Raw genomic sequence first — 18,230 nt, 5'->3', positions numbered from 1 at the left:
TTGAAACTCTTTATTTTTGGTGAATACAAAAAATACTTTTGTGACCAGATAAATATTATACATACAGCATCAAATCATAAAACTAATGCAGTCTGTTAAAGAAAGCACGACACCTATTCATAACAGAGCTAGTAACTTTTTTCTAATATCCGTTTATACTCGGACAAATCAGTTAGACAATATATTTCAGGGTAATTCTTACATTTACTGATAAAAACTTTTATTTTTTTTATAGTGGTTAGACGATGAAACAAGGAAGTTATTAAGTCCAACATTTAAGAGAGACTTGGCATAATGATTTCAACAATTTCTTGACTCCAAACACAAATTGCCACATGCTCATGGAATGCAGTCTAGTGTTAGTCTTCCAACACGGTCTCTAAATCCTAAGGTATCCACAGATGCCCTTTTAAATCAGCATTTTAATATTGTAGGCAAGTAGGCCACCAGCCAAGGCATTGTATTGTATGGCAAAGGACTAAGTGACAGTTTAAGACCCCGATGGGGATTAGACTGGCATATTGTTCTGATCCAGAGAGGACAAGGCTCAGGCTCCCACTCAGCCTGATCTTCAGCTGCTTCACAGGGCAGACTCAAGTAAGGCACTAGTACACATTGCAGTCCAGACACTGGCCTGGACAGACTGAGGAGATGAACTGCTTCAAATTTCCAATCTATTATAAATCAATGTACTTAAGAGAAAAATAAGCATTTATTAAGTTTCCTCAATCAGAGCTTGAAGCTATTTCCTTCTAGTTTGTAAGAATAATGTCCTACATCTAATATAATGGAAGCGTTAAATTGCCGTCTTCAGTGCGTATCTTTATGAGAAACGTCAGTGCATAATGTATGCTCGCTTCATTCAATAGCCCAAAGCCAAATATCATTGCACATAAACAATCTAACAACCAATAACAGCGCAGACTCTCATTATTACCACGCCAGGATATTCAGTGTAATGTATTGCTATAGACAGTCGGTCTAAAGTGAAAATGCCTTTACCATGACAGGGCAGTGACTGGTGGAGGATAACTATCTGTGTGTGTACAGTACAGTGGGTACTCGAACTAAATCTGGCCAGTGTCAGTGTGAGAGGAATTAAAACATGAAGACAAGGGAGAACAAACATGACAAGTAATGTAAACATATATTCCTTACACAGCTCTGTATATGTGAGGGAAGAACCAATGGGGTTAAATGAAGTGACATGATGTTCAAGCAGCATGACATATTTGGTCACATATAGTCCAGATTTTCTTAATAACACCTGTCTGCTCTTTAAGAAAAAAATCAGCTAAGAATAAAAATCTTTATATCTAGTGTTGGCCAGTGGTCTGTCATTTTTTATCTACTCCAATCAGAAACCCTCATTGTTTGGCATCAAGCTGGACAACATAGTTTAAACAGAATTCTTTTTTTTCTAAAGATTTGCTAGTTTAACAGCAAACCCCAAATTCACATTGTTATTAGTAAAATACAAGTGCCTCTCCAAGCTTTACTACTCTATTGGTTAGTAGCTTCATTGATATGTATAGACATGGTGGTGCATGCAAGCCAGTGGTGAAATGAGGCATCCCCCTCCTGCCTTTTTTATTAACCCCTTGAGGTTTTTAAATGTACAATACAAGCTATGGACCCTTAGGTTTGTCCTACCAGCTGCAGAGATATCATCCGTTCATTTATATTTGCTCTAAACCTTCAACAATTATAGGACATTCAGTGATTATAGAAGATTTCTGCATTCGAAACATCTTCGATTGGCGATTGTAACAGTCGATAATGCTCATGATGCAGTAACACTCACAAAGCAATGCTACGCTTATCATACAACTTTATCATACTGTCTCCACTTGTGACAGCTGTAACAACCTTCTCCATATTGAAACTCTGAATGCCAATGCCGTTCACTGACAAATACATACACACGTCACACACACACACACACACACACGTACACGCACACAAATACACGACAGAGCACAGGCACTTGTTTTTCTCACCAAACAGGCCTGTTTCAAGTGCTGTATATTCCTCGGTAATATGAGAGCAAAGCAGCCAATCATACATCGGCAACGTCTCCCCATGACAGGAGGGTGTCATCGGTGCGGCTCACACCCCCGTCTGCCAATCAGCCTTCATCCTCCCTCAGTTCGCTGGGCAGGAACTTGTACTGCTGCTGTCGGATCTGAGCCAGCTTTTTCCGGGCTTCCTCCAGCTCTCGCTCCTTCCTCAGCATCTCCTCCTGAGCCGCAATGATCTGAGGACGACGGGAACAGCTGACAGGAAAATGTGCCTTCTACTCATCATAATCCCATTCCTGTGAATAGCTTCATATGAAAAAATCAACAGCTGCACAGTACTCAACTCACACTGTGCAGCCTGTTAACTCCAAACACTACCCATCAGAGACAATACAGCATCGTATAGTGACAAAGTATGGCTTATAGTATATTAAAATGAACCAAAAATGACTAAAAATGTCTATACATTTAGGTGGGTAAGACTGGAAGTGATGTTCGTAGAAAGAAGCAGTAAAACATTACAGCGGAAAGGTAATTTCATTACTTTTGGACTGCATTGAACTATATTGTTGAATTCATCAATCAGATTCAAATATTTTATGAACTGTTTTCTGAATAAAAATGAAAATTGGTAAAAAAGGATAATTAGCATTAGGCTATCACATATTTAAACAGCGTCGCAGCTGTATGTCTCCGCCAACCGGTTAAGTCCAAAATATCATCACTTTGTTTTTCGTCATTTTATCCTATTGCATATGGATATGCCCAAAAATGTTTTGTGAGGTCACAGTGACCATCCACCATCAGAGTCTTCTCCGTTCAACTTTGAGTCCATGTGGATGTTTGTGCCATTCCTAAGATATCAAAATTATGAGAAAGGGATAGCCGATAATAATGCTTATAACACTGTTATCATTGGGCCATTTAAGAAATAAAAAAACCCAGTAAATTAGTCAGACTCAGTCTAAAGTGGTTAAAGACCAAAGCGCCCACAAAAGACATTTATGAGAAATCAATGAGACAGTGAGCCTCACTGATGCCCAGCTGGGCTGCACCACCGACTGACACCGGAAGTCAATTAATCAAGATGAAAAGTAAAGCTTCCTGTGGCCCCCCGGAGTTACTTTCAATTTCTTGCAGAGATGAAACGGACGTGAGTTTTCAAGAGATGTGCTTGTTGTGCAGATGTGGGTGTCTGGTAAACAGCTTTGAAATGAAGCTGATGGGCTGTTTATCCTCAACGACTTCAGATTTCAGAAAAAAGGCGGGGGGGCATTTTGGCACATCAGCAAGAGCTTCAAAAACAAAAGGGCAAACCACACAACAGTAATGATTTCTCTTCAAAGTCTCACATATATTCAACATTTTTTACAGATTTTGTCTTACCTGAGCTATGCCTCCAACGAATTTGGTCTTTACCACCACGCTGTCGTCTTCTGTCTTGTCAAATGCTGCTTTCTGAGCCGCCTTCACCAGGTTGTCTGAAGCTCGCTTCACCGCGTTGCCGGCAGCCTTCAAACAGATAATCTCATAGTTAGAACATAAACATAGCATAACATAACATGCACATAAATCTGTATGCAATATCCATGGACAAGTTGAGGCTGTGTTTCAGTGATACCTGTAGTCTCTTCATGGCTTCAGAATCCTGGTCAGCCTTCACCTTGCAGGCCACCAGCAGCTGAGCCGTGGAGGCTGCAACCTGTTTGGCTGAAGAGATGAGCTTCTCCTCGCTGGCATGGCCCTGCACCGAGGCGTTGGCTGCCTCACACAGGCTACTGGTGGCCCCGGCTACCATACGCGCCTACAGCAAGCAACAAAAGGCTTTTTGGTTGGGCTTCATTTTGTTTTAATCAGGGTAACATCAAACAAATATATACAGTGATTTGTAAATGTGTTGAAGGGAACTTACAGCTGATATGAGACCTTGTGACCACTGACCATCATCCACTGCATTTGCTAGATTGGATCCCACCTGAGGTTGACATTGGTAAAAAGATATTATGTGTATCATGTTTTATATTATTAGTGATGTATAATATCTTGTTGAGCGTCTGAGTGTGTGTGTTGACTGACCTTGCCTTGTGCCACCAGTTCTCTCTGAGCTGCTGATGCAGATTTAACAAGAGCGCTAGTCGCTGCAGCGATGGACTTTGCTGCTTCTAATATCTGCTCCTCAAAATCCAGCGTCTCATCTGCCTGCTGAAAGTAGAACCACATATTAATTAAGACTTTCAACTATAGTAAGCTACAATAATAACAGATTAATATTACTGTGTCAACTTCGGCCGTAACCAGAATTTTATAAAATACTAAAATCAGTCATGATCACAAAAAACAAAGATTCAAATGTTTTTATAGTATGTGGAGTTTGTCATCAACTGTTTAACTGTACATTTTATTCCCCAACATGATGGTCTAAATGCTGTTTTAAAGCCTTTTCTACACTGCCAGGAATAAACTTCCGGTGGGGAAATATTGATTATTTTTATATAATATTGACATTTTTTTAAAAGCCTAAAATAAGTTGAATTTGCATACAGAGAATATTAAAAGTAGCCTATAAAATATCCATTGAGTAAAACATTTTTATTGAAGCACGTAGCCCATTCCAGCTCCCAAAAGCTCCCAAAATACTAAGTGCATGACCTCAGTGTCCTTAATGGTAGCTACTGCCTATAATAATAAAATTCAAATAACCTCTAATGTCAACTTTATCCTTCACAATCGAACATGATGTCCCATTTCCCAAACCTGAACTAATCACCATTATGACGATCCAAGTGCATCGGTTCAGAGACAGCTAACAAATCTCGGCCTCAGCAGTCAACAGCATGTGATTGAGCACAGACCTCCATAAACACATAAGGCACACGTGGCTGGAGACAGGGCGGGACACTGTAGGAATATGTTTGATATATAGTTGGACTGAATAACAACCTAATATATCAAACATATCAGACAGAGCCCTGCAGAGAAGGCTTCCAGGTCTACAACGGCTCAGAGAGGGGGGGACGGGGGGGGGGACGACGACGACGACGACAAGGGAGCATGCTGGGAGCAGAAGAGCCCTTCTTTTCTTAAATGGTGAGAGGGACATAGGAGCACAGAGGAGAGGGAGTAGAGAGGAGGACGAAGGAGAATACAAGCTGTTTCAGACGAATAACAACTGTTTCAATCTAAAGGGCTAGTTTACAGACGTTAGGTTGGCTAAGTGCATCTACGAATTGCGATATTTGTTAACATAATTTCAAAAAATATTTATGTGGTGTTTTGAAATGGTTTCAGACTACTTTGTGGACAACTTGAGTGAGCTTTAAGGCAGGAATCACTCTGAGCAATAAGTATATGAAAACAGGGCAAATATTTTAGCCTGATTCTGAATATAACTGATAGTAAGGCATGCTCATGTTAAAAAATGAAACTGTCCTCACATGGGGGAATATATGTAGAAGAATCCAGTGGTACTCTCCCGTTAAATGCGATATTGTAAAGCTTGTTTCCTGTTGGATCACTAGAGGGAGACACTGACAACTCAAAAGAGGTAAAGCCTTTAACTCACTAATCCCTTTTCATAAACACAAAGGTCCTCATAAATGCAGTCTGTAACTGTGGAATTATAGTATGAGACAGAGCATTATATGGGCTTTATTAAAGGTAGGGTAGCCTAAATATGCTTTAATATATATCATATGTGCAGAGGGGTGAAATGACAGTCACTCTGTGTATAGAAAGAGGCATAGAAAAGGGGGCAAGCACTACAGGCACAGGAGGAAGAGCACTAGGATCCAACTATCCAGTCTCCAGAGACAAATAACACAATCATGCAGTACAACACACCACAAACACAACCCTGTATTGCAAACACAACCCTGTATTGCAAACACAACAATATAAAAGTAATGTTACTTTCACAAGACACTATCACTACCATCTCCCAGGGGGAAGAATAACAGGCTGAAAAAGCCTCTCTCAGTTTAGTTTAGAAATTAGGAACACTGCAATAAAACAAAGGAAATTCGTTCAATAAGACAGAGGCCCTCTCTTTCAGGAAAGGGTCACAGCAGGTCATCACACATTTGAGCTCTTTCCAACATAAGCTTATGGACCCGTCAGTTTAATTGCGTCTCCTGGCAACACAACTCAAAATAATGTCCAGAAGTGCCTTTGAAGAAAGTTTTCTGAGCTATTATGTCAGCTCACCGCATGAGTCAACATGGTGTGTGTAAGGAAGAAACATATTTTTCTCCGTTAATGACATCGAGATAGCTACTCTGTCACTGGAAAAGATGACTCCACTTCAAAGTCAGTGTCACCTTTTCCTACCTTCGGCCCACATCGACTCCCTGCTGATTAATGGCCAAAAGCTGTGCGTGTTTTTTTGTGGGTTGAAAGGGTTGAGAGGGGCACTTATACCTTGGGCTTGGCTCTGGGTTTCAGCTGCTCTAGTTTCTTGGCTGCAGCTTCGATGGACGCTGCTGCTCCAAGGAGCTCAGTCTCAGCGATGACAGTGGGGTCCTCGGGGTCCACACACTCTGAGCCTGAAAGGGGTCGACACATACCAAGACGTCGGTTATCATATAAATACACAGTGAGAAGTAAGAAGGACATCATGCAAAACATTTTCATATTCTTATCCTTACTTTTTTTATTTCGAACCAGTGTGCAAGCCACTTCAGAATAAATCTGTTTGTACAAGTGGTTCTTACATGAGGCTCAATAATTCTGGGGATCATATCTTATTTAATGTAACAAGAGGTCAAAATGATGTCTCAATGATAACTCATTCACACAATCACAGAGATGCTAAATCTCTACACACTCCAAAGAATTGTTTGCAGTGTGACAGTAATGCCTCAAAGTTAAACAAGATAAACTAAAACTTAGAAGAAATGCACATTTGATGGATCATTGTTTTTTTTATTGTTTTTTAAGTGCCCATAAAACGGAGATGTTTGGGAACAGCTTGGTAAAGCAGATGGAGCGATGTTTTCGTAGATTACGTTGAGCTCTGGGGAAATCTGTTCTGCACCCCCACCCACAAGCCATCTACTCCGTTGCCCCCTTCTGACTCTATGAAAGGTGATCTGGAGGAACAAAATACACCATATCCCACTTACCTCCATCTGAGGCAGCAATGGAAGAGAGGGGGAGAGGGAGGGAAAGAGCACATGGGACATTAGAGAGGTGAAGTGGATAGCCCCGCTGGGTCTAAGGCTATACGCTGAAATCTAATTCTCATCCAAACACAATCTATTACTCCAGACAGAGGTAGCAGTGCAGCTTCTATAGGAAACACTCTGTGTCATAACCAGCTACATATCTTAATTTACACGGCAGTCACTCGATGGTGTGATTTAAATATTCTGAAATGATTTACACGACTTATCTTTATTACGGATGCTGACAGGTTTGGTGGCTTGGTTTATTAACACTGTAATATCATTTTTAGGAATCTCCAACATTTTATTTTAAATTGCTTCCTCATGGAAGTCCTTTAGCTTCAAACTGACTGTATTTTGCAATAAGAGCTTTCCTAGTTTTACACTGTGGTGGCTATAATGTCTCACAGTCGATTTAAAAATCTCAATCTGCTGCCAACAATTTCTGGACAGCACGCAAGCTTCTGTAAAATTCTGTCTCCTTATAAAATAACATTATACTGATTTATAAGGTACCATAAACACTAATACTAAATATAAATAAATGCCATGTGTCCAATGGTCCATTTAATCCGTCACAATGAGGTGACAAGTAACTAAAGGTTATCGAGCCTGACTTTTGTTTGTGTGCATTGTGTAAGAGTGTGTGACATCGTGTGTGTGGCCTCACCTTTCATGGCCTCAGCTGTCTGGACGAGCTCAGTCACAGACGCTGCCACATGCTTTGAGTGTAAGGCCAGCTGCTGCTTCTGCTCCGGTATGGGCCTGTGCAGCACCTGAGAATACAAAAGCCCATCAACACAGGAACAAGAGGCAAGAGTAAATGTGATGTAAAAGATGAGCGAGAGCGCAAAAATGGCTAACATTCACACGGCTGTCAGGGATAGTTACAGTAGAACAATTTCTATAAAAAATAAAGTGGCAACACAAATAATTAACTTGAATATAGCGACAGCCCACTCTTTGAATTCCACCACAAATTATAACACAAGTTACTGCCTGAATCAACATAATGTACTTCCACTAATTATATGAGAAAATGAATTTAGTTAATTAGTACCTTGATTAACAATTTTGACATCACAACACACTTGCCTTAACATAACGCATGGGGAGTGTTATTATGAAAGAAGGTTTTGCTGATTTTTATGTAGATCAATGCAACAAGGTGTTCAGAATTTAAACAGATCCTCTATGATGGATGTGGTTACAGACACATGTTAAATGTGGGCATAAAGCAAATTTCAAGTCTTCAGTTTTGTAATTCATTTGTGAAAGCTTGTAATCATTCATGGGATCGATCCCACATACACATACATATCCCTCATGATCTGGACATTAATAGATGTAGCTACATCATGTTTCGGCAACAAAGATAATTGTTGTTTGTAAGATCAATGTATTGCTGGTTTTGGTATTTTTGTGGGATTTGCTGACTATATCACAAGCCTCCTTCTTTCAGTTGAAGTGTTGCTTCAGTAAATGCAAGCATGACTGGCAGGAAGCCAGGAGTACATTTTCAAATATTAGAGGATGTAATCCTCCAGATAAGACTTGTGAAACCTCAGTTGGTAAAAGTAAATATCAGGATCCACTCTTCCACACTGTTGCTACACACATATACACACACAAATGCAAGTCACTTCCATATTTATTCATGAGACACGTGACTGTCTCATTCTAACCTGCAGGACTTGCTCCAGAAGGTTGATGTATCCGGCTGTGCACTCAGAGCCGTACTGCAGGGCCTTGCTCCTCAATTCCTCGCCAACTTCTGGGTGGCAAGCTGCTTGCTGGAAGGGTGAGAAAACAATGTTGTTTGATGAATAAAAAATAAAAAAGACACAAAAATTGCATTTCAATGTTAATATTCAACACCAGTCCTGATATAGAAGGGTAAACGTTATGTGTGAGGTCTGGAATATGCACATTATCTAGTGCCAATCACAAAACGCAGAAAAAATATTCACTTTGATTTACAAAAAGTCTAAAGCCTATAGCCTATAATGCTGTATTTCTTCTGTTTTTGTATTCTAAGTGCTCTACAGTCACTGAGGACATCATGACTGCAGCTCCAACGACTTTGAAAAGTGACTGAGTCATGGCCAGCATGAAGTAGACTGGACTCTAATGTCCTATCTGCTCTCAGCAGGCTGGGCTCACATGTTTCCTTTCAGCCCAGTGTGTCTGTGTGAGGCCTGTTCGGCAGGGTGTTGTGGATTAGCACCTTGCAGGAAGTCAGCATATCGGAGATGGCTTTTCGGCTCAGATTGGCAGTGGCGATCACATCCTCCTGCTGAGCAGAGTTTCCTGCAGCCACTGCCTTGGCAGTTGCTATGGTGATGCCCTTTGTCATGCGGATGAACTCCTCGGGTGTGTTGCACTTGTCTGGGACGTCCTTGGACTGGAACACCTGACATGATGAGGATACAAACACACAGGAAGTTGGATGCATAGCAGGCATGACAGGGGCTCAGATATGTTAAAGTTACTACGAGGAACTTTTAACTGGTTATGAAACAGCCTCAGTTTAATACTGGTGCCTCTATATGACCATTGGCGAGAATATTGGTTATTTCTCTACGGTTATTCTTAATGCTTGTCATCAAGTCCGATTCCCCACAAAATCCGACAAAACAATTTATGGCACATAAGTTTGCCAGAAACTTTTTCAGCTCAGACTCAACAGGGCCTCCTAGAGGTTTTCTATAGGTACTCCGATGCTCGCAAAAACTACCGCTTTTGCCCACAGGGAACGTCAAAATCAGAACAAAATAAAAGTGCTCTGTAGTGGCCTTAAAATAAATAGGAATATTCTAAGAGAAGAAATTAAGAAGTGCACATGTGAGGTAGACAAAACATCTTGTGCTGTATAATTAGGAGTCAGGTAGACTGTGTTGAATATGGCTTTTGGTAAAGCCTCCTCTCTGGCTGGGGGTCCTCCGATAAGGATTAACAGCAAATTACCAAAAAAACAAGCTCTTTAAATCTTCTTCCATTCTCACTCTGCCTCTGCCTGCTACTCAGAACCTGATAAGAGCACTGAGTAACCTGCAGGGGCTAAGACGGGAGGAAGGAGGAAAGGAGCTGGGCAGATAATAAAGGAAAAAGAACAAATAGCTCCCCTGTTATGTTCAGAATAATAGACATAGATATCCCTGACCCTCTTTGAGACAGTTTTGCAAAGAAGCTGTGTCTCATCACTCGACTCTCAACAGACAATGGAGAAGAGGTTCGGCCCGAGAGGAGGTCTTACTGTCAGCTCCTGCTTGATGCACTCAATAGTGGCCTCCAGTGCCCTCGTCCCGCGAGTCGCTTCATCCTCCACTGCCTTCACTGTTTTCAGAAGAGACGTCACGTTGGTCACCATGACCTGTCAAAGAAAGGGAGAAATGATGAGGCTCACAGTCAGACCAGGAGGTGGAGCTCTTTCTCCTCAGCTGCAAAACATTCAATTACAAAATTATTTTTGCCTCCTCCTTTACTGATTACAATACAGTAAATATTGGTTACATGTGTTAAAGGTGATATTCTAATGAAAATGAAAGACATCCACTGCTCAAAAAAAGAATGAAGGTTGAATTTCAAATTAAAAGAGTATGATTTACTAGTTGTTATCAGTTTATGACTGACACCTAGGATGAAAAAAATAATAATTAAAGTTATTTTCATGGTGATACATTCTGTTCTGTCAGTGCTGCATTCAGCAAAGAGGACATTATTATGTTAGGAATTCAAGCAACATGATCGCCAGAAATCTGAGAGGGTCCCATTTAGAGGTCACCATGTGTTGGAGGAACAGAAACAATGTGTCAACATAACCAAGTCCATGGGTGGCCCTCATTCCATTGAGATGAGAAAACATAAGAAACCCCATGCAATCATTAGAGTTACATGCTGTTCTTGGGATAATAGTTGTGAGAACAATAAATAAATACTATGAGGAAGTTTCCACAAGTCTAGAAAATCTTTGGTTCAGAGGTATTTGAGGCTCTTTCACTGATTACATACTTTGATCTTAGTTTCTCTCTTCAAGTGACCACGGCTGCACCAAGGTTACATACAAAAGGTCTGATCTCCAGTTTTCATTTTTTAGCAGGAGTGACAGTGGTCATGACAACCAAGAGTAAAATGGAAACTCTCTCCTTTCTTCTGTGCATGTACTATATAGTCCTGGTTAGTTCAGCTCTTGGCAGCACATGATGGTCCTCTGAATCAGTCCCAATAAGAAAAGCATTAAATGTTCACTGAAACTCTTCAACTTCTTACAGTTAGTTCCTGCATTTGCTTAAGATTACACTTTTTGTGTACTTCATATTCTTATTTGACTTTTTATTGATTTCATATTGTAACTTTTTTTCTCCATTTTGTAATACTTCTACTGCTATCTCTGTCTACTCAGTGTACATACGTCATCTATTGCATGTCTGTACATTCTCGAAGAGGAATCCCTCATGTGTTGCTTTTTTTTAGGTTTTGCCCATTGGTTTCACCTGCATGCACGCAATGTAATCTTAGTGATGGGTCAAGTAGTCCCAAAAAAAACATGTGACGGAAGAAGTCAAAACCTTGCAAACCCTGATAAGGACTGGCATATCATTATTTTGAATAATCCTTATTTGTACTGCCAGATACATCAATCAAAACAAAGCACTCACATAAAGAGAACATTTGTTGAATATAAATCTACATGCAGTATCGTGCAAAACCAATACACAGTTAAACCAGATGTGATAGTGGTCAAAGCAGCGTATTCCTTTACCTTGGCAGCGCTCTTCAACTGATACATGGACGGGTCGTCAGCTGGCTTGCCAGCAGCACATTTGGTGGCGCTGATGAGTTCGGCCAAAGCCTTTGCCACATCCCGCACCGCGTTTATCAGAACCACCTGAGGAGATAGATAGGGCTGGAATCAATACGGCACAATGGTTAGAGTATAGGTTTATCAGTAGCACCCTGGGGAGAGGATTTAACACTGCAGCTCTTATCACTCCCACCTACTGTAGTCATGATACTTCAGACTTAGTGAAGGGCAGAGATAGAGGCATACACACAGAGGAGAGAGGATTTGTATCAGATGAATCTGCAATTACAGAGAGAATCTAATGCTGGATGTACAGAAAGATAGAAGACATTCATTGTAGAGGACTAATATTACAGAATAATATAATGATAATGGGTTATAATAGATGGTTAAAGCTCTGTGCAGCTGAATTAAAAAGCAATAAATGAGCTTTGTTAGAAATTAAAGGCGTACAACTGTGACTACATATGGCAAAAACATCTGTGGTTGTATTAGACATTCTTTAGTGTAAATGTGTTCTAGATTTTCATCACCTGTGTCTCGGGGTCCTCAGAGCCCATACTGGTTGCTCCGAGTTTAACCACCTCAGTGAGCTGGGTGATGGTCTTGGCTGAGGACTGGGCAGCCTGGGCCAGTTTCTCCTGGCTGGACGCAGCTCCAGCAACCAGCAGCTTGGTGTCCTCCACCAGCGCCTTGGCTGTCTTCAAGATGCTCTCCCTGAAGGAATGGACACATTGTGTCACAATCTGCTCCACAATCACACAATCAAGGATCAGCAATATGAACAGAATGTGTGTTTAGTAGGGAGGATTTTTTCAAATTACATTTATTGTTTGAAATGCATCTGAATATTGAGTTTTATTGGCAATCTGCACTGAGTGAGTCATCAAAAGAAAGAGGGAGCTCTGGTGTCACAGTGTAAAAAGAAATGAAATCTTAAAATATAGTTCCACTGTGTTCATGAAACCTATGAATCATATACTCCTCTTTCAACACCTTCAAATGTTTATCTTCTTGTTGATTAGAGGTTTTAATCTAACACGTCTTGGTCAAGGTCATTGCACCTGTGGTCTGCAAAAGACTCTTCATTCTCAGGGCTCAGTGTTCCAGCTGAGGCGAACATGATGGTGGTGTCCAGGTCAGCGATGATGCCAGAAACAGCGCTGGCTGCTGTGATACAGGCCTGGGTGCCTTTGTTCCCCGCCTGCAGTGCTGACAGTACCAAGGACACCTTGAACATGTGAAAAAAAGCATTAGATATGCGGAGAGGTCGTTCAAACATGCTGTTTACAGAGGTGTAAAAACAGCTAAAAATAACCCTTGTTTCTGTACGCCATGCGCATTTTTCAGAACATTTATACATCAGTTGAGTGAAGTTGTAAATGTTTAGAATGTAAGATCGGAACGAGCTGGATTAAAGGGAGTAAAACAGACAGCAGGGTTAAACATCAAATCCGAGTCTGCTGCACCATCACATTTAAGCCAATGAGCCTGACTCTGCAAATCAGGCATCTCCCTCAAAGACTGCTGTCTGCCCATCCTTCCTAAATAAAAGGAAAGCCCTAAGAGGTGCATTTCAAAGAGGCACAGGTTTAATCAGCAAACATGAGACCACAAATTATAATTAATAATATAAATGATTCAAGTATGAGCCCTGAATCAAATCCTGCCTCAAAGTGGAAATAAATTCTAATGTGTGAGCAGCATGGTTAGCTGCTTCCAGGGTCGCAGCAGGAAGACATTAGTATTATCATTAACTGCACAGTGTGAGGGCGATCAGGAGAGCATGCTCTCATGACCTGCATGAATGATACAATAATACAGTAAAGCACCAGTTGTTACTACTTAAAATAGCATACATTAACCCTATATTCTTCTGATTCTATACTACTTCAACGTCAAGGCTAAAGCTGAACCTTAATAAAAAAATAATGAATACAAATTTAAATACAAAGCAAACCTGTCATATACTCTAGAGTATAGTAATCAATGATTCACTCCTGAACAGCTTATTCTTAAATCTTGGAGTTGCACACACTTATATCATCATATCTATCATCTTATTCAACTGCACTGACAGATGCATGACATTACCATAACAAAAAAACAGTTTCAGTCCACATAGCTTACCTTCTCTGTGACTGCGCGTGCACACTCGATGAGCTCTCTTTTGGAGAAGCTGTCAGTGGGGCTGAGCTGCAGGCATCCAGCCTTCTGGACCATGTAGATACAGCCGTGGCCCAGTTCTTGCACCCGTGTCTTTATCTGGTAACCAACCTGAAAGCATAACCAGCTGAGTTAGATCTCATCCATCTTTTCATTTGTGTCACTGTACTACACAATTCTGATCATGTCATAAACTGGCTCGTCTCTTGTCCAGCGGGTGGATGAACAATGATATCGAGCACCCTCAGAGAGGAAATGCTGGCACTACTCCTTCAATTTACAGACTGAGACTCACGGGTGGGTGGTACTTCATTATGAGCATCCCTATAGGCTTTTACACTTGTAGAGGCACAAGTCGCTATGGTAACCAGTAGGGTCTCTAGCAGCCTGTTATATACAAGATATTGATAAGAGCTGTGTCCGTATTAGTGCAATGTCTCTACACATATTTGTCCTCTGGACTTCACAGAAAAGATTTAAGAAAAGACTATGTGGGTGCTGAGATAAATGGGTGCAGGAAGGGTATTTTAAAGTTTGATCTCGCAAAGTCGGGAGCAGCTTTGAGACATTTCAGGTGATGAATTACAAAAAGATTTATGGCTTGATGTGCCAAATTTTATGTATGTAATTTTCCCTGTGTACTCCATAGGACAGAGAGCATGGCTTCTTACCTCCTCTGGCTCGGCAGTGGCTGCAGCAAGGCGTCCTTGGTGTGCTAGCTGTCCATAGTCCACGGTCACTTGAGATGCAAGGCCGCCAAGCTCTTCAGGGCAGGTTACTGACTTAGTCATCTGGCGACAGACAGAACATACATCATCGGCAGAATCAGATTAATGTTTTGTGGCTCTACTGACAAATATTGTCATGGTGGATTGGAAATATGATGGAAAGCACACAGAGTGAGGCATGAATATCTTACCATCTCCTGAGCAGTGATAGCGATGGCTTTGGAGAACTTCACCATGGTGGTCTGGTAGTCCACAAAGGAGCCCTCAGGTTCAGGAGGTGTTCCTTCATCCAGCTGTGAAGAGAAGCCCTTTAGTCCATCCATAGTACATAGTATATAGCTAACCTACAGTACCAGTCAAAAGTATGGACACACCTTCTCATTCAATGTTTTTTCTTAATTTTAATTCTATTTTTTTCTACATTGTAGATTAATATTGAAGACATCCAAACTATGAAGGAACACATATGTAAGAAGCTGTGAATTCCTGTATGATATTATTCTACATTCTGTATTATATAATTAATGCTTTACGGATTAGTATTATATTTTGGTTCCAGGTTGTCAGTGTATAATGAAGTGAAGTATTGTTTTGGTTGATCACCTGCCAATGCAGATTGACTTGTTTGTTTCGTGCAGTTATTACAAATGGACCCCTTGCATTGACTTTCTTATCCCTCTCATTTTTGGGAGAGCAGGCCGAACATTAAACATGAAGGGACAATAAATACTCCAATATTAGCTATTGTAAAGCGATCTCTCTGTTGTATGTGTTGGCTGATAAGTAGCAAGTAATTGTAGTACAGAAATGCCCAAGATATGATTTATTAACAGTGTCTCTATTACACAGTTTTTCATCCAGACAGCAATTGTAGTTTTCAACTAAAAAATGGCTCAAAACATATCTCAGTCATAATCTTAAAGAAATCCTTTTGCATGTGTCTGTTTTGGGCTTATATAAAAAAAATTAACACCTTGATACATCATGGTTATCAGATTTTTGAACTCTCAAATACCATTATTGGTATCAAAATCCAGTATCGGTCAGGCTATAGACCAAACATATAATGTTTAATACATTTATGATGGCAAACTTGATGGATATTAATAAAAGCATTTTCTCACATTACAATAAACTATCGTCTGCAGCTGAAAACTTTAATAACGTATTCATAAATTTACCTTGACACCATGAAGCCTTAATCTAGAAGGCACATTATTGTAGGGGATAGTCCAAACTAAGAAAGATTAGTTTAGAGGCCGCTACAAAGATAAATCAGACTATGCTGCCAATACCAATATTGGATGTGCACCATTTGGCAACTCAAGTTCTTTTTGTAGCACAACATGTTAATTGATATAAGATTTCTTAACAATTACAAAGCCATTAGTGAGAACATATAAACCCTTTTTATGTTAGCATTCTTGTAAAATAGGGCCTGTTTATATATGCTAATGGTGTTTAAATGACGGTTGCTCTGTTATGTTTAAGCTGAGGGTAAAATAAGAAATAGAAAACGAAGGAATAAAAATAAAAATGAAGGATAAGATCTGAGCCAAGTGTGAGTATGAGCAGATCATTGTCGATTATTAACTGTGCTGTCAGCACAGTGATATGTCCCCCAGAAGGTTGAGTGACAGCTAACAGCACCAGCGGGCTGTGGATTTAAAACTTGTCATCTACTGGACTAATGAGAGTCACTGACAAGGACACACTCTCGGCACAGTCACTGTGGAATAACTCTTTCAGGGAAGGCTCATTTTGCCTTCAGACAAATAAGATGGGGAATAAGTGTCAACCTGAAATCCATTTAAAACCACCTGAGCAGACTTCTCATGAGATGTAATCACACAAACAGGCTATTTCTGTCAAAACACAAACACAACCTTACTCACCCGGCCCATGGCCTCAGCGATGGCCTCCACCATGCCCCCGACCATGCCCCCTTCACTGGCGGCCTCATTCATAGTCACCATGATGTCGTCTACGGCCTCCTTCATCAGCTGGGCTGCTTCGGAGATGGCATCGTGTGTGTGGGACGCCTGGGGACAAAGTCAGCTGATTAACATTTCTGTGACACTCTCTTGGTCTAGCCAGAAGGAAATTGATCAGCTTGACAACAGCTCCAGAGTGTCCCTACAGCTGGTAAGTACACAGTGTATCACTAGAGGACACTCCAACAGGCTGGACTCTTGCTGATGTACTGACTTACTCTACTTTCTAATAATTCAAACTCCAAGTTAAACATGTAATAAAGTTCACACGCTTTACACCAGTAAAACTTGAGGCAGAAGTTTTTTCTTAAAGAAAGATAAACCCTTTAAAAACATGACTGCATTACTGTCTTGACCTGCTGAAATGTAGTTAAATTTCTCAGGTCACCCTTGAAATAGTAGTCATGGTAGGCTAAACACACTGCAGCTATATGAACTGCTTAGTACCTTTGGGTTTCCACCCCCTTCCTTGGCAGCATAGAGCATCTGCAGAGCAGACTCAGACAGGGTCTTGCTCTGGTCTAGGATGGTCATCTGCTGCTGGTGGTCGTGCAGCTTAGAGGCCAGGCCCACCGATGCCACAATGAGCGGATCGAAGTATCTTGCCAGCTGTGTCACCTGCAAGAACGGATGAAGAGAGGTGTCTGAGGAAGGGCTGGATCACATAGAAAACAGACAGAATCTTTTTTATCTTTCTAAATCCAGAGGGGATGAAGGGATATATGGTCAGACCAGCACCTTGTGTCCGAGTTGGGCAGCTTCGCCTCGGGCCGTCGTGGAGACGGGATCAATCAGATGCCCAATCTCCTGCACAGAGGACGTGAGCTGATCCTGGAGTGCCTGGTGAGTTACAGCGGCAGATAATTACTGTATAAGTCACAACAGAAAGACTACAGATCCCATTAAGTTCTTTCTGTCAGACAAGATAGAGCTGATGGGGTACTTGAACTCACTTCCATGGAGATATCATCTCTGCAGGGCAAGGTCTGCCCAACTGCAGCTAGGGAAGCTTGCTCAATGTCTCGGATACACTTATTGATGTTATCAATGGAGTAATCACACTCCCTCTGTCCTGGTGCCTTGTCCCTATCATCAGAAATGTTAAAAAATACATTCATTATTGTACAATAAATATAGAATACAATTTACAGTATCAATAATGGGGGGGGAAAAAACCCATTTAACTGAGAGAAATAGTTTTGAGAGGTACTCCTTTCCCACTTTTCTGACGTTAGATGAGAAAACTGACAACACTTTCATATCTGTACTAAATATGAAGCTGCAGCAGCCGATTAGCTTAGCTCCGCATACACACTGGGAGCAGAGGGACAGTTTAAAAGGTTAGAAGAAACCTC

General features: G+C 40.9%; 1 protein-coding gene across 1 annotated transcript in view; it reads right to left on the bottom strand.

The window, feature by feature from the left end:
* The window catches only part of tln2b (talin 2b), a 76,281-nt gene continuing 58,051 nt past the window's right edge, over nucleotides 1–18,230 (bottom strand). The window contains exons 38-57 of the mRNA XM_054619266.1: nucleotides 17,829–17,961; nucleotides 17,614–17,715; nucleotides 17,323–17,493; nucleotides 16,777–16,923; nucleotides 15,073–15,174; nucleotides 14,825–14,944; nucleotides 14,118–14,264; nucleotides 13,052–13,218; nucleotides 12,521–12,704; nucleotides 11,946–12,071; nucleotides 10,440–10,556; nucleotides 9,411–9,596; nucleotides 8,869–8,976; nucleotides 7,854–7,959; nucleotides 6,438–6,562; nucleotides 4,098–4,223; nucleotides 3,934–3,996; nucleotides 3,643–3,825; nucleotides 3,408–3,533; nucleotides 1–2,257 (exon numbers count right to left, since the gene is read on the bottom strand). Coding sequence (XP_054475241.1) covers nucleotides 2,129–2,257; nucleotides 3,408–3,533; nucleotides 3,643–3,825; nucleotides 3,934–3,996; nucleotides 4,098–4,223; nucleotides 6,438–6,562; nucleotides 7,854–7,959; nucleotides 8,869–8,976; nucleotides 9,411–9,596; nucleotides 10,440–10,556; nucleotides 11,946–12,071; nucleotides 12,521–12,704; nucleotides 13,052–13,218; nucleotides 14,118–14,264; nucleotides 14,825–14,944; nucleotides 15,073–15,174; nucleotides 16,777–16,923; nucleotides 17,323–17,493; nucleotides 17,614–17,715; nucleotides 17,829–17,961 — 2,668 coding nt within the window. The 3' untranslated portion in view covers nucleotides 1–2,128. The remainder of the gene's footprint in view (nucleotides 2,258–3,407; nucleotides 3,534–3,642; nucleotides 3,826–3,933; nucleotides 3,997–4,097; nucleotides 4,224–6,437; nucleotides 6,563–7,853; nucleotides 7,960–8,868; nucleotides 8,977–9,410; nucleotides 9,597–10,439; nucleotides 10,557–11,945; nucleotides 12,072–12,520; nucleotides 12,705–13,051; nucleotides 13,219–14,117; nucleotides 14,265–14,824; nucleotides 14,945–15,072; nucleotides 15,175–16,776; nucleotides 16,924–17,322; nucleotides 17,494–17,613; nucleotides 17,716–17,828; nucleotides 17,962–18,230) is intronic.

The sequence above is a fragment of the Anoplopoma fimbria genome, chromosome 19, assembly GCF_027596085.1.
Source record: "Anoplopoma fimbria isolate UVic2021 breed Golden Eagle Sablefish chromosome 19, Afim_UVic_2022, whole genome shotgun sequence".
In the NCBI taxonomy this organism is placed as follows: domain Eukaryota; kingdom Metazoa; phylum Chordata; class Actinopteri; order Perciformes; family Anoplopomatidae; genus Anoplopoma; species Anoplopoma fimbria.
Note: the sequence above shows the minus strand (reverse complement) of the source record. Positions and strands in the feature narration are given on the sequence as shown.